Source organism: Chiroxiphia lanceolata, chromosome 13 (genome assembly GCF_009829145.1).
Source record: "Chiroxiphia lanceolata isolate bChiLan1 chromosome 13, bChiLan1.pri, whole genome shotgun sequence".
Classification (NCBI taxonomy): Eukaryota; Metazoa; Chordata; class Aves; order Passeriformes; family Pipridae; genus Chiroxiphia; species Chiroxiphia lanceolata.
Genome location: NC_045649.1, coordinates 18,934,825 through 18,957,859, shown reverse-complemented (window position 1 = coordinate 18,957,859; position 23,035 = coordinate 18,934,825). Strand labels below are relative to the sequence as shown.

General features: G+C 44.5%; 2 protein-coding genes and 1 long non-coding RNA gene across 6 annotated transcripts in view; 2 read left to right on the top strand and 1 right to left on the bottom strand.

Moving 5' to 3' along the window:
• Positions 1 to 4,705, top strand: part of LOC116793231 (transcription initiation factor TFIID subunit 4-like) — a 145,720-nt gene extending 141,015 nt beyond the window's left edge. Inside the window, exon 15 of the mRNA XM_032700919.1 lies at positions 2,962 to 4,705. Within this exon, the coding sequence (XP_032556810.1) occupies positions 2,962 to 3,129 (168 nt within the window). The 3' untranslated portion in view covers positions 3,130 to 4,705. The remainder of the gene's footprint in view (positions 1 to 2,961) is intronic.
• Positions 4,706 to 6,241: 1,536 nt separating this feature from the next.
• Positions 6,242 to 23,035, bottom strand: part of KCTD15 (potassium channel tetramerization domain containing 15) — a 43,820-nt gene continuing 27,026 nt past the window's right edge. For 3 of the 4 annotated variants that reach the window (XM_032700922.1, XM_032700921.1, XM_032700920.1), the window contains exons 3-5: positions 21,832 to 21,976; positions 13,700 to 14,005; positions 6,242 to 8,261 (exon numbers count right to left, since the gene is read on the bottom strand). In XM_032700922.1, the coding sequence (XP_032556813.1) occupies positions 8,106 to 8,261; positions 13,700 to 14,005; positions 21,832 to 21,976 (607 nt within the window). In that variant the 3' untranslated portion in view covers positions 6,242 to 8,105. Of the gene's footprint in view, positions 8,262 to 8,946; positions 10,701 to 13,699; positions 14,006 to 21,831; positions 21,977 to 23,035 lie in introns of all 4 variants that reach the window. The other variant, XR_004359409.1, reaches the window with a different exon arrangement.
• LOC116793235 lies at positions 13,915 to 18,941 on the top strand. Its single transcript, XR_004359412.1, has 3 exons — positions 13,915 to 15,777; positions 17,380 to 17,474; positions 18,783 to 18,941. It is a non-coding gene; the product is annotated as an uncharacterized LOC116793235 (long non-coding RNA).

The window sequence follows — 23,035 nt, the reverse complement described above, 5'->3', positions numbered from 1 at the left end:
GGGCAGTCTCAGGAAGGCCCCTTGCACCCACCTCCCTGGAGGCCTGTGAGGAACGGGTGGAGCACAAGATGATTTGGTTGCTCTCTGCTGCTTTCCTTGCTCTGCCCTGGGGTTTGCAGCTGCCGAGTTCAAGGCAGTCACCAGTCACTTGGTGTGGTCCAGGAAGGGATTAAAGGAGCAAAGGAGAGGAGGCAGTGGGAAAGGAGAGGCCGGGATGGAAGGGGACAGGAAGTCACCATAACTCATGTATGTGAGCAGTCTCAAAATGAAGAGGCAGAGTGTTCATATATAAATTAAATGTGGTTTTTCCTGGCTCGAATGTCTTAAGTTTTCCTAAAATTATAACTAGAAGTTCACTGATACAAAAACTAGTATTGATGTGTAGTTGTGTGTGTGTGATTTGGGAACAGGACATAGAGGATGTAAACAATTTACAACCATTTATTCTCTTATTAGCGCTTTTATGTGTGCATTAGTTGCCATAGATACAGACAACACAGGGGTTGTCTGGGTTAATGAAAAGTCTCTCATGCTGATAAAAAATGTGTGGTTTTTCTTGAGAAAATTCTGAATTACTTCAATTTCACTATTCTTGGCGATGATTTTCAACTATATTTGAATTCATGTATACAATTAGTCTTTAATTTAGTGATTGACATGATATATGTCAATATTATATACTGACAGATATAAATTACTGTTTTGTCAGCTTACAGATGTGCTTCTGTATTTCTAAAATAATTGTTATGATTTTTTTTCACCTTGTAAAACAACTCCAGAACACGATCAGGTAGCTGATGGGCTCACAAGTGTGGTTACCAATGTGCACAGCTTCATATCATGTTTGGTTGTGTTCTTCCTACGTAACAGTTCGGTATCTCAAGTGATAAAAGCAATGAATGTGACTTGGCACATCTTAATTCGAGCTACTCTGTCCAAACAGAGAGCAGGTACTTGCTGTAAATGTAACTCAACTGATTCAAGAAATAGTTTCATATGAAGAAAATTTTTAAAAATTATTTAGCTTTTCTGTTACTATTTGGTAAGTGTGTGTGGGATGCTTCTAGTCCAGAATGCTATGGACACTGGTTTCTAATGAGTTTAAGGTGGCCACATTTCTTTCAAGTGTGTTTGTCATTGTCCAGGTCCTGTAGTCTGGATGAACCTGAAATAAGTAGTACTGTGGGCAGGGGAGAGATGCACCATGTGGGGAATAGAGAAGAAGGAAAAATATTTTTGAGTCAGCTTGATTTAAAATAAATATATACACAGTGGTTTCTTGAAGGGTTAGAAAGAGTGGGCACAGCCCTGGCAAAGTGGGTGTGTGGTCAGGGTGCAGCTGGGAGGCAGGTTAAGGGTCGATGTTGTTCCAGCCTGTGGGAGGTGGTGAGTTAATGGTTTAAATGGTCCTTTTTCTTTCAGGAATGCAAAGGGGTTTGGTGTAAAGGCTGAACTCGGAGCACCAGTAAATACATGGATTATGCACTGGGCATGTGTCTGGCTCCAGCAGAGATGAGCAGCCCCTGCAGCTGCAGCTGCTTTCCTGTGAGCAGGGAGGGTCGGTGCTCAATCAATTAATTAACACAAACTACTCCACACTGGAGGACAGAATCCCTCAGCTCAGATGCTCACGGTGCTCAAAGGTTGTGGGCTTCTCCCACTATTCCTGCAAGCTGAGCCACATTCACTGCACTCCATTAAGCCTTTTGTGTTTGTGGTTACAGGAGAACAGGATTTGCCCCACTGCTATAATTTAATAAGCAGGTATAGGAGAAATAACATGGATGGTGCAGTTCTGCAAGGAGTCTGACTGACTATGGCACACAAAAGGAAGAGTGCCATGTCTCAGCAGACCATAAATGCTTCCCCTACAACCTTTCAATAGTAAAATTACCCTTAACTGTGTACTTAATGGCTGGAGTGAAGATCCTAGAATAAGTATTTCCCGGGGAAAGAAAGGTAGGTTTGAGCAGCACTAAGTAAATTTGGGGATATTAAAAGTACTGAAAATTTTACCAGATGTCTTACAGGTTTGAAACATAGCTTAAATCTTTTTAGAGATTAAAACCTATTTTTCTAAGTTAGAACAGTTTATTTTGCTACAAACCAATTGGAATTAATAAAAACAATGGACTCCTACAGATGAAAAAAGAACTGTATTGTGTGCACCAGGTTTCAGTTTAAACTCCATGAGACTGCAGAGGCTGTAATTAGGTCCTTTCCATTTCTAAACATTCAGATTCACAGCATCCTTAGGGCCTAGTTTGGGAATTTTCTCTCCATATACAAAGTCAGGATGAGGTATTCAGTAATTCAGTACCTATATACCAATTAAAAAATATATAATTATTTAATATAGCTGTAGAAACAAGTATACTAATGTTTGTCTTTATCATCACACAATGTCTAAGTCTTTGTGATTTTTTTATTGAATTTTTGGTTGTCTGCTCGAGTTGAGAATCTCCCCACACTGAGCCCTTTTCTTCAGCAGACCCAGAGGAGAGAGCTGGGGTCCCCTGTGGGACCTGCACCTGCAGAGTAGCAACATCCCAATATGCCACTCACCTGTTTCCAGTGCTGGGATGTGCAGGAGGATGGTGCACACATGGCTTTGTCTGCTGCAAATAGCTTGGTCCTCAAAAGGCTCCTGAATTTAAACTGGTCAAATACATCTACAGGGAACATGACTGTAGCAGGAGAACTGGACAGATTTGTCCTGAGTTGTAAGTGAACAAGGTGTTGTCTCACATGTTTGCACTTGAGTTCTTTACTCGGGTTAATTTGGTGAAACGCAGTAGAAAGAATAATGATAAAAAACATTACCTGTAATGCTTTGAGAATGAGGCTCAGTAATCCACTGAAGAAGTTTAAAAGAATCCAGCAGTCAGCAGCTGTAAACCTGAGCATGAGGGAACTCTTCACTGCTGCAGGACTTACGAGTTTGCCGTGTTTTCTTTGCAGGGTCTCGGTGTGTCTGGTGGGAGTCAGGCTGGCCTGGGCACTGCTTCCCCCAGGCAGTATCCACGACAGAAAATAACACGTGTAAACCTCAGGGACTTCATCTTCTACATGGAACAGGAACGAGAAATGAGCCATTCTCTCCTGCTCTATCGAGCTCTGCTTAAATAAAGCCAACAGTTGTACTGATTGCTCCATACAGAAGCTCAACTCGCATTGAAAGCTGTCATTTTAATGTGCCTTCTATTTTTTTCAGAAGTCAATGTCCCAGTAATTTTGTTTTGTAAAATTGTCAGACACATGCAATAAATTTCCTTTATGTAAAAAAAAAAAAAATATAAAAACCACCAAAAAAAAAAAAGTGCAAAAGGTTTTAAAATGTTAACTCCACAGATATAACCAACATCCAAGTCTTGCTCCATTTGGCCATTTTAGGTAAGGCTGAAGTAGCTGGTGTTGCAGTCACAAATGCAAGGCTGCTGCAATGGCTCACCTAAAGCATCTCCTGGCCAGGACTGGGACAGGTCACAGGACTGGGCCCACCCCTGGTGTTCTGTGTGTTCACCCACGGGGTTGGGCTTTCCTTCTTCGTTTACTGGCGCTGTCTCACTAACCATGGTGATACCTGGTGTTGTTTTAGCTTAGTTACAACGGCAGTTTTTTGCACAGCCAAGAGACTAGCACACTCTCACAAATTCTATATATTTGGGATTTTTGCTTTTACTGCACAGCTCATTTCCTGAGCCATTTGCTGAACCAAATCCTAAGTGTATGAAGTCTGTGTGCTTGGGTCTCAGCTGAGTTACCTTGACTAGCTTCCAGTTGTTTTCTAAACCCCTTCAACCTTTTGTGCATTTGTAGCAGCTGGTTAGTAACATGATTCAAAGTTGGGTTTTATTTTCTAAAAGATGTTAATTTATTTATTGCAAAGAATATGGTTTAATGGTGGTTTTAAAAGAGAGTATTGTTCAGTAAAGATTTTTAGAGTATTCTATATGGATTTTTAAAGCCGCTCTAAAGGTTTTTGGAGGTCAGTTCCACTCTGGGACTGGTGAGAATCCTGGTGCCACCAGGGGTGGTGATGCCTTGGATTCCAGTCCTGGGAGGCTCATGAACAGGCTTTAAGCATAAGGAATAGTTGTAAGTAGCTAAAAGGTGGGAGGAATGCTTTTTAAATGCTTTGCTGAAGCGGAATTCTGGGCCCACACCAAAGCCGAGTGAGGTCAGTGTGAGTCTTTAAATGGGGATCGGAGAGGAGCAGTCACAGGCAGGTGGGCACAAGTTGTATTTCAGACTTTAACAGTGTTACCAGTCACCATGAAGGGAGACATTTGCTTATTTATCTTTTCCATTTTTACTATGTTATGCTTGCCACTTTTTTGAGGCAATATTTTTTTTTTTTTTGATGGGAAACCATAGCAAAAGCACAAATAGAACTATTTGTCCAATAGTTTTAAAAACAAAGGTTTTAATTATTTTTTAAGGTTTATGAAAAGCAGAAGAAAATTTATACTGCTGCTATTTAGCCAAAAGATTATTCATAAGGTATTTAAGGCCAGGAAGTGTAAAGTTATGTTTTAAATGTATTGATAATTTGTACATATTGTTTATAAAGGCCTTGTGTTTATTAGAGTTACGTTATTTTGATGATTTCTGTACATACTCGTAAATACCCCCAATTTGTGTGAAAACATACTCCCTTATTTGTACTTATTTTGTAAAGAAATAAAACAATTTACTAAAGTAACACATCGAGTGACATACAGTATTAATTTATCAAACATGAATTTCACATTGTTTTGTAGTTCTTTAGCACTGGTCAGAAAACATTTTGCATCAAAATATTAACAGAATACCCACAAAGAAATATTAAAACCCAAATACTTCAATGTTGTGTTGTGCTGATTCTTATCCTTTGTGAAACATCTAATAAAATTGTCAACAAACCTCGATGCCATTAGCACAGAGAATGGATGCACTCAGCAGTTGCTTTCTGGGGAGCCACGAGTCCAATAAGCACAACAGAACATTCTCCTTCCCTTTCTGCCTGCGCTGGGACAGCCCTGCACACAAAGTGCTGGGGAGGGCTCGTGTTTGGGGGGCCACGGGGTCAGTGCTCGGCAACAGCGAATCACAACAGTTTGGTTCAATCGAATTGGGTGAAAAACCAGGCTCAGCCTCTCGGCCTCCGCGGCAGAAACGTCTGCTGGCTGCACACAGGGCCTCGCTGCAGTGGCTGTGGCATTTTGAAACCTCTCTTAGCCAAGCTGAGCAATGTTCCTCATTAAGTCACGTTACTATGGTTTAAGGCCAGAAGTAAAAATTCAAATCAGTTTTTGTTGATATTGCTGCCTAAAAATACAGGGAAATAAGTAAAAAAGATATAAATGAAACTGTAATAATCTTTAAATAAGTGACCTGAAGTTACTAACTAAAAGAACATGTCCTAGCTTAACAATTATTTTTTTTTAAAGGCATTTTTCTTCTAAGAAAGTGATTGTTTCCACATGTCTTCCTTGCCTTGGTGCTATTTTGCAGTCAATGCTGTGATGTCATGGTTCAAACTTTCCGTCTCGAGTTTCACATTTAACTCGGCTGGTGCAGCCTGGAACCCTTTCCAGTGCCACCTCAGCAAAGCTGCCCCAAGTACTGGAGCTGCTTCATTGAGCCATAAAAAAACCACGGTAAACACCAAACTGAGGAAAAACCAACCACAAATACTTCCAATGTCCTACACGTGTCCAGAAGCATCATCCCCCCGGTGCCCGTGAGAGCTGCCCACGGGTGCTCAGCGCCCGGTCCTGCGGGCAGAGAGCCCTGTGGGGCTAGGCAGGCCTGGCTGAGCACCAGGGGCAGGATTGGGCCCCTGTGATCCAATGTCCCCAGGAGGGGTCCCCTTTGCTCCCTGGCTGAGGTAAGAACAGGAGGGGATGAGCTGCCAGAGCCGCTGCGAGTGCCACTCACCCTGGTCAGGGGGGCAGGGTGGATACAGGAAAAACAGGAACCTGAACAGATTAGTTAAGGATACTTTGGACTGAAAGGGAACTCAATGTATGAAAGTAATAAATAAAAAGACCTTTTTTTTCCTTTCTGTGAGACATGGCTACATCAAGCTGAATGGAGCTAAAGGCTGGAGAAGACACAATCAAAAATTCTCACCTCTTTCAAACAACATGGGAGATACAGTGAGTGTTCCACCCTACGTGCTTATTTTTGTTCATTTACTTTACAGAAATGTTTATGGCATGAAGTACTGTATAAGAAATGTGCATACACAAATACATGACAATTATACGTTAAGTTCTTTACAATATTAAATGTATAATATACAATTCTACAGATATCTTACATACAAAGGTGAATGTTGTGCCATATATTCAAATATGGCAATGCCTAGCGACTTCAGAATGTCGTACAAGTATAAAACCACAAAATAAAATAACTTTACAACTCTTAAAGTAGACAGATTTGCTCAACTGTTCTGCTAAGGTAGCAGGCCAACCGGCCAGGATTGCCATTAGAGATTTCTGAGTTGGGTGACCAAGGTGAGGAAACCTGCAGAGGTCTGATTTTCCATGGACAGGTATCCAGCCCTTTTCCAAAAATTAGACCCCTGCCTAGATTGTTCCTTGGATAGTCAGTACAGCTCATCGCTTTGGAAAATATTAGTCTTAAATGTGACTTTTTAAATTTCGCCTGATTGCAACCAACTGGCACTGAAGAACTGTCGACCACCTAATACTCTCTCCCTTGTTCTATATGGCCGTATTTAGGCATCTAAAAAGAGTTTAATTAAGATTCAGCATCTACAACAGTATTCTATAAATTAATGTGGGAGAAACTAAATTGTGATTAACACATGAATTAGTTATTGAGGACCCAATCATGCTGAACAGCAACTAACAGGATTTTGCAGAATGCTATTTATAACCTCGCACCTGCGAACGCGGCGCTGTCTCCTGAGTTAGGGAGCCCTGGGAGTCGATGCCAATTCCTGGCAGTAGCAGGACCCTCCTGCAGACCTCTGACTTCGTTACAGAGAAAGGTACACAGATAGAGGGCGGCTACAGAACTAAAATTTTAATAATAATTTAAATTAATAAAACAATTTAAACCAAAGGCGGCCTGCTTTCATCCGACAGTGGCAGTACAGGGTTTTAACAGCTCTTTGCAAGAATTCCAGACCCATAAAGAGTTAGGCCCGTCCAAAATTCTTACACTTTCCTCCTAAATGTGGGCTTCTAACATGGTTAGTAAATGATTAACGAGGGGTGGCAGAGCTTGCTTGGCAGAACCACGTTTCTTTGATGATGCAAAACTTAAAACAGTTTCTGTGTCAAAACAAGACTGGCTTTAAGAGAGCTACAGCTCCATGTCAGGTATGTGACCCTTGTGTGTGATGGTGGATGGCATTTTATTTTGTGCTTCCAGATCCCTACTGTTGCAAATATTGCCATAATCGGCCTTGTCTAACTTTTTGTCACTTTTTTTGTTTGGTTTGTGTGGGGTTTTTAGTACTGAGCACCAGTTGACTATAAATCGGTCCTTTTCTGATTCTGGATCCTGTCCACAGAGAGAGACTTCAGTTGGAAATGTCGTATAAAAATAAGCCATTTGCTAGTGTGGGTGAGTACAATCACAGAGGTGCCCCGCGGTGCCTGGAGGTGTAAAGCACGTCTGATATGGAGGTGTGGCAGTCAGGGAAGAGTCTCAGTGCAGTTTTTAGCGTTCCATCTTCCTCTCACAGACGTCCACGTGTCACAGCACTGGGGTGTCCCTGGGAAGGCTGGCAGAACCACAGCTCCTGCTGATCCATCCGACTGCTTTAGCTGGTCTTTGCAGAAGTCCAGTCCAGTGCAGGGTCAGGGGGTTAGAAAGCTTTGCCTGTTCCACAGCAGTGCTGTTGAGCCCAAAGTCCATCCCAGAGACCTGCTGTGCTGAGCGCTCGGGAACTCCACCGTGACGAACGGACAACTGGCTTCTCAAATGCATTTCGTGGCTGGCTATGTGACAGGTAGTTTCAGAATACCACTAATTGGCAACATAAAGTCAAAGTCTGTTTGCTAATACTGTTTTGCAAATCCTTAGTGTTTCACATAAGGGACTATTAAACACTTCTACGGTTACAAAGGGGGTACAGGGAGGGTCTAGTCCAGGGGCTCCTGTTTTATTCTGATTGTTGGGGTGGGTTGTGGTCGTCTGTCTTCGCGACACAGCACGTATTCACTGAACTGAGAGGAATCCACCCCACCACCACAGGAAGCTGCCACGTTAAATCCCTTCTGAAATAATCTTTCGAGCACCTGCAATGTGGGGGGGAAAAAATCAGATTAATATTTAGCAAATTTTAGTGATAAAAGCAGTCAGAAGCACCAGATCTAAATGATGGATTTAGTCTTTCCAGTCCTCATTGTGAATGAATATTATTCAGCTATAATTCTATAACTTATTGTTAAATGACTATACTGTGATTAAAGTCTCGCTCTCAGCAAACCTCTGCAGAAAACAAAAATTAATCAAAGAAATAAGCACTCTGCAGAGCAGCTTAGTACATTATATAGTAAAATACTGGACTGTGGTGATATTGATGCTGTCTCTTACTGCTTATAGAAAGCAACATCAGGTTTAAGTTGTAATAAAAAGTGCCCATTATTCATTAGTAATATGAACAATTTTACAGAGAGGGGCTGAAAAGCTCTTCCTTGGCAGATGAAAATGTATCAAGAGCCTGAATGACACATTCACCAGATTTTCCTGGCAATGGCAGCTGGTCTCCCTCACTGGAAGCAAAGCATGGCAGGAATGGGACGCAGAGCCAGGACGTGGACAACAGGGAAATGTTCTGGCCCAAGAAAGAGGTTAATCTGTATTGCCCAAATATGTATTTTTTCTTTCTCCTCCTAAAGAAAAGTTAGTGCAATTTAGATGCATGAATTTAAGGAACCCAGAGGCAACTTTAATTTCTGCGACTGTCACACAGCACGTTACCCCAGGACATGCTGATCTTGGCAGTGTGATCAGGGCCGTGTTTTCACATGCGTGAGCGTGTTGATATTCGGTTTCCCAGCAGAGCAGGACGCACACAGGCTTCTCCCAGCGTTAGGTGAGAGCAGATGCCAGATCCTCCTTTGGCAGATCTGCAGTGCAGGACCCACCAGAGGAGACGCCGTGGTGCTCCCCTCGTCCAGGGCAGCAGCCTGGAAGAGCAGTTCCTGTGGTTTTCTGTGTGATAAATGTTGTCAAGGGGAGCAGCCTGTGCTGTTCTCCAAGGGCCTCACCCAAGGTACTGCTTCCATTGCTGTGGCACGTGGGAAGTGAACTGAACCTGACGGCCTTGGCCACACCAGCATCCCCATGTGACAGCCACCCTCAGCAACAGGGACCAAGCCACTTGTTCACTCAGCCTAGAGAAGTGTCTAAGCAATATACCCACCTTCGGCCCACTTTCATGGGCACAGGTTGTAGAAAGAATTTAATTTCTTTTTCAGTTCCACCGGCCCCCTGAGCACACCAGCAGTCACACTGACTTTGGAGACTGCACTCCAGACCACTGCCCTCACCCTCACACACAGACCCACGTGAGGCCACAGTGCATTTCTTAGTGCAAAGCCTGAATGTTGGCTTTGTTTTTTCCAGGAACATGATTTCAGAAGAACAGCTGTGTCTGAGGTGGTGTGGCAGTGCAGTGCAAACCACGGCAGCAGCATTTGCTGGCTTTCATCTGTTCAGTCCCTCCTTAGAGGCCGCCTGTGCTAACCATCTGCACCCAACCCAGGGTTTGGGTTTTCAGTGGTAACTAAAACATTTTACTTTTGCTCCCCTGGCTGCTAAGGACAGGCAAAGGAAAGAGGCTGCTCCAGCACAGCTCTGCCTGAGCCATGCTGAGTGTGCTGCAAATCAACTTGCCTGAGGAGCTCTGCCTGGCCTTGGGACATGGGGACTTAACGTTCTCAGAAAGTCACATCTGCCAAATCTCCCTGACTTTTGCCCTGATTTTTACACACTCTACACAGTAAAAATGTTGTAGAACTGAAAGATCAAAAAACAACACCAGAGTATGGAAGAATAATGAACTGGGAGAGATGAAAAGAAGGGACAGGAGAGTGGGTTATCAAAATACATTTAAAAGACAGAGAGAGAAAGCTTTCATCTCCCTTATTTGTCCAGGCTGTGTGGGCTCTGTAGGACAGAAATAGGGTGCAGACACTGACACTTGTTCCTCCTCAGAGAGGAAGGCAGGAGGAGTCTGAGACGGAAGGAGGAATAAGACATCAGCAGGCTGGGAGTGTATTTTGAGTGTATTATGTATCACTGCTCCTAGCCCTGGCAAGATGAAGATGAGAGACAACCCAGCCACGGGAAAGGAGGCTTCTCCCACTGAACTGGAGAGTGGAACAGAGGATTGACAGCTAAGATTTCTGAGAGAGACGGGACTTCAAAATCCTTGCTAAAAACTTTTAAAAATCAATTTGCTTGTAAGACAAAACAAGCACGGGGGTGCCCTTGGCTTGCCTCAGACCAAAGCTATGGAAGGCTGCATGTTAACACAGGATTCTTTTTCACTGAGCCTGCTCTCTGCACACACACAGTGCAGGTAGACATTACACCTCAGAGCACCGCACGGAACAAAGCGATTCGTTTGTGCTCGGTACGTGCTGGAAGGACACACTGCAGGCCACAATCCAGGGTTAAAAACCTTGGCATCATCAATTTTCTCAGCACGAAACAAAACGGGCCAAATCCTGTAAACAATGCAGAGAATGTTTAAATATTGCAGAGTTTTAAGTGTCACTTGGATGAGGCCGAGCTCAGGTCTAAGAGCAAGGCTCCTGCAGGGCTGCCCTGGGTGCTGGGCACTGGTTTGTACACACTGGGACGTGCACGAGACTCAGCAGCATTTTGAACGTGGACAGGTTTAAATTCCACTTAAGAGAATTTGACTCTATGCACATCACTTCTGAACGTAAGATATGGACAGGGGAAAGAGTAACCAGCTCTGAAATCAAATCAGAGCTACCTTCCTGAAAATCTCCAAAGAGAATATGCCAGAAGTGAGTCTCAGCTGTGACTCTCCTGTGTGGGGGGGACACACACAGTAATAAATAAAGGATTTGTGCTAGGATTTCATATACGCTGTCTTCCAATATTCCAAGTGCATCTGATTTTGTTGGAAGGTTTTCCAAATGGAAACATGATCCTTTCCCTTACTTCATTTCATGTAAATTTTGCAGAATACTAACAAACACATTCCTAATTAATGTTCAACACACACAAGCATCACAGAATTTTCTCTAAGGTAAACTCATGATTCTCACCAGAACCTGTTGCAAGGAGTTGAAAAAACCTCTATACCTTTATATAATTACAAATGGGTCTAAAATTAAGAGTTACTGTATTTTTTTGCCTACCACTACTTATTCAGTGTTGACATTTTTTGTTCTATAGGCACAGTTCCTGATACAAACCATTTAATAAAAATATTCTTAAAATATAAAAAGAAAATGTATAAAGAGTGCAATTCTGCTACCAAATACATTCAGCAGGGCACAGGGAGACAGAAGTATCTCAGCAAATAGCAGACAGGCTTCCTGTGTTGCTCTCTGGGAGTCTTTGGAAGCAATTGTGCTCTTCCACCCACTACCCATCTCCCTTAAGTCTGTGTGTTTGCTTCACTGTACTTCCAACTTCTGACTTAATATTATTTTGCAAAAAAATCCTGGGAAGGGGAAGAAGCAGTGCCTGTGCACTGACCAGAGTTCATCAGAGCCAATGATAATTAGCTGCTGATTTCATCAGCCTTTGGTCTCAGAAATGCATAGTTTTCCAGAAAGTGTTTGAAAACACTTTATATTAATTATATAGTAAAATGATGTAATTTAGTAAAATGATGTAATTTAATAGTATTACTTATACTGCAGACTCTTTGACAGAGATTTTTTTTTTACAATGTGAACTCTTTGATTCTGACTGAATTTTGACTGAATTCAAAACACATTCAAATAATAACAGTAATTAGTGTACAGCTCTTCCTACAAGCACACGTACCCTACTAGTTCCACTGCTGTGGATAAAAGAGGGCCATGCTAAGCCGTGTGGGCACCCAGTGCCTTGCCAGGCCGCTGGCAGTGCTGAGCTGGTGAGTGGCTCACAGGGACCCTTTGTTGTTGCAGTTATTCTGATTCCTTGTGTGCATCTAACTGGATCACAGGGACAGCGTGGCTCAGACACAAATGCTCTTCCCTCTCCACCTACCTGAGCTAAAGTGCAGCTGCTCCCTCCTCCCCCAGCACGGGGATGAACTGTCCCTGTCCCACTGCCAGAGCACGGGGCTGCCTCTCACCACCCGCTGCTTTTGGGGCAGCCACTCCAAACCTTGCCAGGCATCAAACTGCTAAAGGACTGTGCAGAATTAACCACAGGCTGTTAAAGTTCAACCAAATACACCACTTGGGAGTCTCGAACCAAAAATCATCCAAAGCAGCTGGGTTTAGGATGGTTTCAGACAACAACGTCAGTGCAAACTGCACCAGGGAATGCTGCCCCACAGAGGGGGGTGTCACCATCAAATTCAGGGTATTAAAACAACTCCATCCATCTTTACATATTCAGGTCTCCCAAAAATGTTGTCACCTGGCAGCTTGGGAGGTGGAGGGCCCCTCAGCTGATGTGTAATAACCACAGAGGTAAGCAGGACCTCCAGGTTCTTGTCCTCCCTGGCTATTGCACCTCCCCATCCACCCCGGCCAGGCTGGGCCATGGGCTCTTCTGCAGCTATTTGCCCACAGGGGAGTTTACCAAGACCACAAAGGCATTTCCCACAGCCCAGTTCACACCTGCAGCCACAGCCCACCTGCAGGGGATGGTATGTTTGGAAATATTCCCCTACAGGTTGATTTCCCTTTCCATAACACAAGTATTTGCAGCTTGTTCCAAAGGCAGACACAAACTAAGAGCTCTGTCTTGCCCTTGTTAATTAAGGCACAAGTTAATGGCATCATCACCCCTGTTCCTCTCCACAGCCCCAGGACAGCCACACCACGGAGCTCTGGCTGTTGTGGTGATGATCCCTGGGAAATGGCACTGCTTGTCCCTCAGGCAGCTGCCTAAACACAGGCCATGTATTTATTTCTGCTGCCATCCACCTATCTGTCCAGTTATCTTCTTTTGTTTCATATGTTTAATTTTAAACCTAACGTCAAAACTCTGAGTATAAAATGAAATACATTTTGTTTAAAATACTCTGGGCAATTTTTATAGAACATCCTTTTGAAAAAAAAAAAGTGCAGAGATCAATTTTTTTAAGTCCATCCCGCAGGCACCATCATTTAATTATGAGTGAGACATAAATTATGCATTTACACATTGTTGCATTTTCTATAAAATGGTGTGGAGATTTTTTTTTGTAGTTTTTGGAACTCTCTCTTTCTTCCTGCAGGCACTTTGGAGGAAAAAAAAAAAACTGCTGAAGGCTATACATTGATGAAAAAATTAGCATTTATCAGTATAACACCATTATGAGACCAGCATGGCACTAACATACACAAAATCTAAATCTATTTTTCTGCTTAGACTTAGGAAAACCTGAAAGACTGTGATCTCACCAGGCAGAAAATGTCTCCTTGCAGTATAAGCACTGAAAGTAATTGGGCAGAAGCAAATAATTTGCATATAATTGAACAAGACATAATAAAAAAACCACCCCAGCAAATGGATGAGCCAGCACCAAGAGGCCATTCATTACCTGCACTGAGTTCAACCGGCAGTATCCGTTCAAGGGAAACCTGATAACGTGGGTTGGGTCCTGGTTCCAGCCTGCGTTTACAGAGTTGCACATGACATCCCCAGTCTCTGGGAAGATCTCTTCTATTAAAGCCTTCTCCCCACTCAATGCAATTCTCTCCCCCAGATCTGGAGTCACTCTTACAACCAAGCAGTCACAAGGCTGGAAATGTTTCCTTTGTTCTTTCTCTTGTTTCCATCGCTCAAGTTCCTTAATCATTGGCTGCAGCTGGTAATACTTTGCTTCTTCATATAAAAGATTAAAGTCCTGGGAGGGAAAAAAAAAAGAAAAGAGAGGGAGAGAGAGAAACTAGAAATGCTTATAGTTCTCTTTTAAAAACGAGTATTGTTCCTGTTTGACCTACTTAGGCTTATGTACTGTCAGCAAGAGCGCAAAGGCAACAGGTATCCACATATCTTCATCTTACACCTACACAGAAAACCACATGGTGTTAGTGTTGAATCTATTTGAGCTGACCATGAAGTTCCCATTGCACTGAATTATCCTTTCATTTATTATCCCACAAGCTCAATGCCAGAAGGCTTTAGTCTTGGATTAAGAAATCAAAATAGCTGGTTGCAATAAACAAAGCCTACTGATGTAAGAGAAGATGTTCCAAGCCCTAATCTTCAGTCTTGGCCTCAGATACTTCTGATCTTACAACAGATCTCAGGCTTCGCTGTCGCCTCTCACACATGTTACGAGATGGAGATGTCAGTTCAGCTTCACTTCTCACCTGTCTTTGCTGAGGCTGAAATTCAGCTGCAGCAGCTCAGCTGCTCCCTGCATTTCATGACTATTCATGTATTTAAAGCATACTTTGGAGCCTGGTAAATTATATGGAGGGAGTGACCATCCTGCTGGCTGGGAGCTCAGCTGTGCACTCCAATAGCTTAAAAGAAGCTGTTCTTCTCTGCCATTTGTCCATCACCTCACTTCGGCTTTGGGCAATTCAATTCCCAATTTGATCCAGTTCCCAGTTCAGTGATTGAGATATCTGCTGCACATCCTCATCAGATGCACATCCTTTCATCAGGTTTCTGACACATCTTTCCACCTCAGCCATGTGAGAGTATGTGGAGTCAAAGGGTGTCAGCTCCCCCCCAACTCAAGGAGGCAGCAGTGCCCACCAGGCCAAGCCTGAGAAGAAGAAGGAGACTCCCCCACTGAGCACTCTGCTTACACTGGCCACACCACCTCCTTCAGCCTCCTGAGGGGAAGAGGAGCAAAAAGAGCACAGCACCAGCAAAGACCTGCTGTTTGCTTTCCTGGCTCTTGTACCTCTTTAAAGATGCAAATGCTGTACCCCAGGTAAGACAGTACCTGACTTTTGTGGAGTATACTGGAACACCTGGAACAAAGGCTGGTTCTACACCAGTGAAATGAAACAAAAAAAATCACAAGAGTGAAATGACTGGAATCATTTGGACTGGAAAGAATGGCATGACAAGGAATAATCAAGAAATGGGCACTCAAATTCCATGAAAAATAACGGGTGTGCTGCTGCCCAGGGACTCAGGGAAGAGAGGGAATGAAGTGAACATGCAGCACAAAAAGGTGCGACTCTTCAGAGTGGTTTGGAATTAACCTGTAAAATCTGCTGCTGCAGGGTATTACTGAACCAAAGCAGTTAGCTCTGTTCAAATTTGGCACCACAGACCCACCACCGTTAGCTGAGGTGCTCCCTCACCCCAGGGCTGCCTGCAGCCTGGAGACGTATGAATATTCACAGTGACAGCGGCAAGGTTATCGCCTTACAAAAGGGACATCCAATGCTTTACATCTCTTTGATGTCTGTTAAGGCTGGGACAATGCACACACAGCTAAGGGAGGGAAAAAAAGACCGGAGCAGAGAGGAAGAGGGATAAGAGCAAGTGGGAAGAAATGAGGGCAACAAACACACTCACGGGACACAGCTTGAAGATGAAAAACAACAGGAAGATTAAAGAAGAAATCGTACAGAAGGCATGCTGCAAACAACCAGCGTTGGGAACAGGCCAGGCAAAGAGCTGGGCACTGGCTGCACTACCTTCTCTCAGGTAAGAGAGCATCAGCCCCAAAGCCTGGTCCCCTGAGGGAAGGTATTCTCACCCTTCCCCAAAACCAGCACTCTCTGCTGAACCACTACTGCTTTTCTCTGTCAATCAGTGAAGTTCCCTGGATACTGAGCTGGGGATCAGTTTAAACCTATAGGGGTTAGTGGCCTAAATTAAAAAAAAACCTGTCCCAAATTTCCTGAAATCTTCATGCTGGACACTGAATCAGCACAGTCCACCACCCAACCATGTTCACTACAGACGTGTGTGCGGTGCCCTACCAAACATTCACTTGGCATCTGCTGGTGCCATGGATCTCTTTTTTCAAGCAAAGGAAAACATGCAATGCTAAGGAAAAATGAAATGCTGTAGAGGGAACAGAAGCACCCAGCGCTTACTGAAGGCAATGGAAAGTCATCCACTGTTTTCAGTGGGTCCTGAAAAACTAGTTTTAGAATATCTGGGTTCACGGTCACTATAAAATAAGGTATTATTTGTAAGGGCAATCAAGTAAATATGTGCTAAGAAAATTCCACAGTAAAACCCAGAAGAGATGGTACAGTGACAGAAAAAGCAGTCCTTCATTTTTGGAAGCAGAGAGCACTGCTCCTGAGGCTGGATGCAAAGCCCATTACATTCACGAGAGGCTTCGGCTGCCTTCACTGGGCTTTGCAGTAGCCTGACAGTATCCTGAATCACAGGAGTTCGATGGGCTGCACCCCCGGGCCAAAACAGTACTGCCACAAAACAAACAAAACCAGGATCACACCACCCCGACCTCCCCCACAGCCAGCTCTTAGCCCACTGCATGGAATGCAGCTCCTTAGTGACTCCTGCTAGTCATCATTTGCCCTAAAATAAACAGGATAAACTTTATATTCACGTTGCATTTTGTGAGAAGACAACCTGGTTTCAAATGAAACAGCTCTTCCACTACTGTTCCACACTTGAGGTGGCTGTGTGGAAATCTGGGCTGTGCTGGAGCATCACATGCTCTGTAGGACAAGGTGACCTGGTCATAACTGCCTGGGTTAAGCTAAGGTATTTGGGTTAGTTCTAATATAAGACTCTCATCCCATGTCTATTCCACACTTGGACTGAGCACCTGGAAGAAGGGTCTGTAATGGACACTGGGAACTGAGGTGTGCTGGTGCCAAGGGGCAAAGTGCACGTTCAGCCTTAGGGAGTCTGGACATCTCTTGTCAGGCAGGGGCAATAAAAGGAATTTGTTGTGCTGTAACAAGTAGAGGGGATAAAAAGGGTCTTCTGTAGGCAAGAGACATTCACTGCTGTCCACTAGTGACAGTGCTGGGAAGGGACACCTTGTGTTACGCCCCACTCCACGTGCTGCCCACAGCACAGCCGGGCACCACCAGCACAGCCTGACCCGCTCTGCTCCTCTTATGGGCTGTGTGGCCTTTCTGCACTCAAGGACTGGGGCATCCCAAAGGAATCTGGCAGTGCTTTTAGGGAGGGAAGAGGATTTACCCAAACCAGGAACAAAGAATGAGTGCCTCACAGCATGGGGGTCCAGTTCTCCAAAGCCTGTGCTTGGGCAGGGTCTCACACCCAATGCACCTCCAAGCCCACGGTCTTTTCCTTCAGGTTTTATACACTTTTTGGAGAGCTGTGTGTCTGTGACAGGACTGGAAGTGATGCCCAGCTCTGGACTATCTGCACTGAATGCTCAGGATGCCCAGGTCCACCCTTGCACTGTAGATATAAAATCCTACATGATGATTTGGATTTGCAAAAGTTTAGTAAGAAATATGAAGTAGAGGAGTTCAACCCACAAAGGACCTTGCCAGGAAGATGCCACAGGAACTGCAAGAAAACATTTCCATGCTGTTAGTTTTGATGAGTTACCAAAGGCAGATGTAGACATGAATCTTCCTGGACCTATCCAAAAGAGGCACATTTCCCTGAACCAGGCACAGGAGTAGCTACAGTGGCAAAGTGCTCAGGGGATTCATTGAGACTCAGCCTCAGAGCAGCCTGGCACAGCTTCTGGGACACTGCACATGGATACTGCACCCTCTGTCTCACAGGGGCTCCAGCCCTGGTGCCAGTGCAGTGTTGCTGAGCAGTATCCACAGCAGATTTTGTACAGTATCCAGGAGTTCCTTGTCCTGCAGGACTAATGCCTCTTCCACTTCTTCTAAGAATTACTTCCCTACCTTCCCAGTTCTTAAGAGCAGGGTACCTTGTGGCAGCACAGCTCAGAGTCAAGCACTGTCTATGAGAGCTAAAGAAGTTGCTTCTCTTTAGCTGAGGAAAACCACTTTACTCCGAAGGTGATTCCCACTGCCAGTAATGGTCCCTGCTCACAGGCAGGGTGCTCTTGGCTAGACTGAATGGGGAGATAGTACAGCCTCTATTTTTTCTGTAAAGTACCACAAAAAGCATTCATAGCTACATGAGCTTCAACTTCTTGTGGCTGTTGTAGGAACTAGTGGGGAAGTTCTGCCAGCTCACCTGCAAAAGGGAGCAGAGAGGCAGGTGGGATGCACACAGCCTTCCTCCATCCACATCTTCTGGCCAACACTCAGATCTCATGGTAAAGGTAAACAGATCTTTCAAAGATGCAGCCTTTTGCCTTTTAAAAAAATAACTTTCTGCTTATTGTTGGATAGAAAAGTCTTTTTTTCTGGTGGATTTCACATTGGCTAAATTCTGCAGTCACCTATGACAAGGATGGCATCTTCCTGGGGAGGAGCTGGGAGGTGTGACCCCAAGGCTGGCTGTGCTGCTGTTCTGATGTCAGTGCAGTGGGTCAGTACAGATCTGCCAACTACAAGCAGAGATACCCAACAGAGACTGAGACACCGTGTCTCCCGTGACCCTGATGCTGCTCTCTCAGTACCAAAGACATCTTGTATTTTTTTGTACCTAACGTTGACTCCTGAACAGGCTGAAATGGCTCTTTCTGCCTATTTTTCACTTGTTATTCTTTATTACATGAAACAACAAACTGTCATTCTGACTCAACGTTTCTTTTATATTTTTAGTGCTGTGAAGATCTGACTCCTGGCTACGAGAGAAAGTTGCTCACTTCTGTGATGACAACTGCACCATTTGCTAAGGTCAGTCTGAGAAGACTTAAAATTAGATGAAAGCACGCTAATTTTGTAACTGTATTAATAAATCAGTGGTGGCCTTGTCATTCTGGTGACCTCTGTAATCCATATAAAACTCAGATGTCCTGCGCATTTGTGCTCCTCCCCTCTTTCAGATGGAGTAACTATGTACACATTGCCTATGTCTATTTTTGTTTGATGCTCTCTGAGCAGGGAGTGAGTCTCAAACAAGGAGGTACAATGGGTCCTGGTTCTGCATGAAGTGAGGGAGACACGTGCTGCTCATGAACGTCCTGGGAAAACACCTCTGATGGCAGGGTGGAGATCAAGGCAGAGAATATTTGGGCACCAGAGGAGGAGCAGTTCCTGTGCCAGCCACCCCCTAACCCAGCAGCGTGGCAGACCCAGGGGGTGCTTGCTCCGTGCTCTGCTCCAGGACGTTGTGGTCCCACACACAGGACACTGAACAGAGCAGGAGGAGGGAGCTGCAAGGGGCTGCTCACCATCACCTCGCTTGGCTGCAGAGCAGAACTCAGCCAAACCACTCACAGTAATTCCTCAACACACTTCATGTGGCTTAAAATCCCCCAAACCCAGGAAAACTGTATGAACTATAAGAGAGCTGCTTGCAGCAGGAAGACCTGGGAGACACTTTCAAGTTCTGTCTGAGTAGCAGTTGGAAGTGTAATTAATATTCACTGTAAACACACCACTCAGACTTGATAATAAAGAATCACTAGCCTCAGAACACATACCCCACTTTTCCTGCATTTCAGTGTTAACTTAGTCTGAAAACACCACCGAAATAGCAAACACAATAACGCTGGTGCGGTACTAACATTCCAAACTTTCCAAAATAACCATCTGAGCAGCAATTCAAGTTGAAAAGCAACTTGGCTAAACCTTGAGGCTAATAAACTGCTTGATTAAATTAAGGGGTAAAAACTAATAAATATTCAAAACACTTGATAATGCTTTGTTTGACATAAAGAACATTTAATGCAAGTCTCACTGGAAAACCTGTCAGGTTTTATACCTTAAATAGAGTTTTGCATTTAGAAACACCGAGTGATTCCATTTGCTGCCTTTGATTATTGTCTTCTGTCACTTTAATCATGCTGGTAAAATTACACGATTTCTGTGAAGTCAAATCCGTTTACAATGCAGTTTTAATATAGCTTTACAGCGCATTCTTCTACGCATTTTTATTTAGTTACTCCCTACCTAGCAATGCTTTGCTTTGTTCTTGAGCCCTCATTAGCCTGGGGTTTGCTCTAAAGCTCTCCCAGGGAGGAACTAAATAAAATACAGTTAACCCTATGCAAAGAGATGGTCTGGAACAACGGCCTGAGCCCGGGCACAGCGCCGGCTCTCCTGAGTCTCTCCCAGCCCTGCCAGAGGCTTACTGTGCAGACAAGTCCTTGGCATCCACTGGCACTCTCTCCTCCAGGCTCTTGCCGAATCCTGCTGGATTTGTTGCAGAGCACCTCTGAAATCTGGATGCTGGTTGAGGCCATGATCAGCTTGAACTTCATCCCTTTTACCCTCTCTTCTCACACCTTCTTGTCCCACTAGATTGTCCACAACACTGCTGCTAAAGCATCTCTCTGGCACCTGTCCCACTTCTCCCCCCACCCCCCTTTACTTGATCCATCTTACAACCCACAGGACTGCTCTGCTCTTTAGCTTCACTGCTACTCACGTGTTTCCTCTCACATCTCTATGAAGAGCTTTCTCACACCCACCGCTCAGTGCTCTCACCCTGTCTCACAGCACCCCAACCCCCAGGGCAGCCTCCCTGACCTGCCTGAAAGACCAGTGCTCAGGACAGCCCTTCTGGGCTGGAGCTCCAAAACTGCCCACGAGTGCCAAACCTTCTTCCTGCCTCATGATGAGACGTGTGCTCCAATCACACAGCGCGTCCCCTCAGCACCAACTGCAGACCCTCCCATGATGGATCAAATGTGATTATCCCCATAACTCAGGCAAGAATGGCTGAGGAGCAGTTGCAGCCCGAGGATCAGCTGTACTCCAAAGCTAGAGCCTCCACCACCACCACAGCTCTGGACTGACTCAGTCATAACTGGCCAAGTGATCTTGCCCACCCAACACAACAAAGTGAAATTGGGTTGCAGAGTGCAGGAGCTTTCCTTTCCAGCAATGCTCCGCTCCTCCAACTGAGCACACCCCCTTCTGCCATCCCAATTTATTCATCATTTTGTCCTGGAGTAAGTGCTTTTGTTTAATCTTGTCATCTACAGTTTGCACACTTTTGTCTTCCAATTTTCATACATGAGGGCGACAATGCTGAAGTTTCGTAAGTGTGAAGCCAAACAAACAAGGCTGAGAGGAGAGCTTTTAAACAATCAGGGCCTGCAAAGCAACAACCAGCGCCACTATTTCACAGAAAACATGCACTGCTCCTTAAAAAACCCTCAGTCCATTCCATCTCCCAAGAATATTTTGACATTCACAAACTGTGAACAGATTACTTCCTGAAGTCAAAGTACCTGCATTGGTTATATATAACACAAATTCTTATGGGCTTGTTTAAGTGTGTTGCCTTTTTATACCAACAAGTAAAAGATTTATACAGTTCAAGTCCTCTAAGTATCAAATTTAAAACATTTCTTTCAGATTCAGAGCATTAAACCCTGGTAAGTGCTAGTTGCTGATGTTGTTTCTTAATTGTTGTTATATCCTGATAAATAAGCTAAAAGTGTGAGAAAATACAATTAGTCTACAAAAACTGATTTAGCCATAAGCTTCATCGTTTAACTTTTTATGGTATCCATGACAACCATTGGTCCATTTATTAAATAACAGCATCCCTAGTGTAATACACAAGTACTAAAAATCCTAACAAATAAACAGCAACATTTAGTTAAGTGTGTTTAGGTCAAGCACACAAACCAACTGGCACCAAAACAAATGACAGAACGGGAGGAAAAAATAGATTGCAGACTATAGCTTTCCTTACCTTAAAGTCATCTGGGAGCAGTAGCTTAGATGTCCTTAGGAAGCTTAATATATATCTGAAAATTTCTCCATCTCGATCAATGAAATAGTGTTGTTTTAAACTGTCCAAGACAATAGGCTCTGTGCCATTAAACAGACGACTTATTCTGAAAAAAAAGAAGAGAAAAAGAAATGGGCAAAAGAGACAAAATCTCATTACAGCCCCAGGGCTTAAGAACATCCAGCCAATTTAGGTGCATCAATTCAACGTGCATAAGGTAACACGGTATCTTAATTTGGTGACAAACAAGTGCACAGAGATCGATGCCCTGGGCATGTGTGTGCCCCCACACGCTCACACACGCGTGTGCACATGCAGAGACACCAGCACGAGAGCCCTGCAGCTGCCCTGGGCACCCAGCCCTCCTGCCCTCAACCAGGGCTGCCAGTGAGGCCCCGACCCCAGCGAGAAAGTGCCCATGAAACGCTCACCCCATGGCTGGCAGAGTGATTCTGGGGAGAACAGGAATCACTGGCTCCATCACACACCCCTGTTCACCACGTCCTAACAGAGCAGCACCAAGTGGTTACTTGGAGATGAGCTTTTCCTCCAGCTTGGCTGCTGTTGGATGCAATGCCATGGGAGCCTTCCCGTGCTAGAGGGGAGGCTGCCCATGCACCCAGATGAGCTGTGTGGACCTGTCAGTGTCCATCCAACACAAAATGTTTTGACAAAACAGAAACCAATGGCCTGTGCAGCATATACAGCACTGCCCGTGGGACCAAAGTGCCACCACCAGCAGTCCTGGGGATCAGAGCCCGGCAGCAGGAGAGCAAAGTGGCAAATCTTTTGTGAGCAAAGAAGAGGAAGCGAGACCTGTGAGACGGAGAGATCAGCTGGTTACAGGACCAAAGGATCACACCACCTACATCACTCCAGCTTTTTCCACGCCCTGAGGAGCGTGCTCCACGGAGAGCAAACCAGGCATCTGCCTGGCTGCCGCTCCTCCCGCCTCTCCCCTCCAAATGCCTGGCTTCTCTCACAACACTTTGTCTTCCCATGAGAAATAACCCAGCTGAATATATGTTCTTGAAAGGGAAATCGTAGGAGACAGACAGCAAAGACCTATTAAGTAATTGAGTCCATCTCTCTGACAGTGCAGCATTGTTCCCAACTGCAGAGTGTCTCGTCTTTCAAAGTCGAGTCTTAAATAATCCTGCCAGTG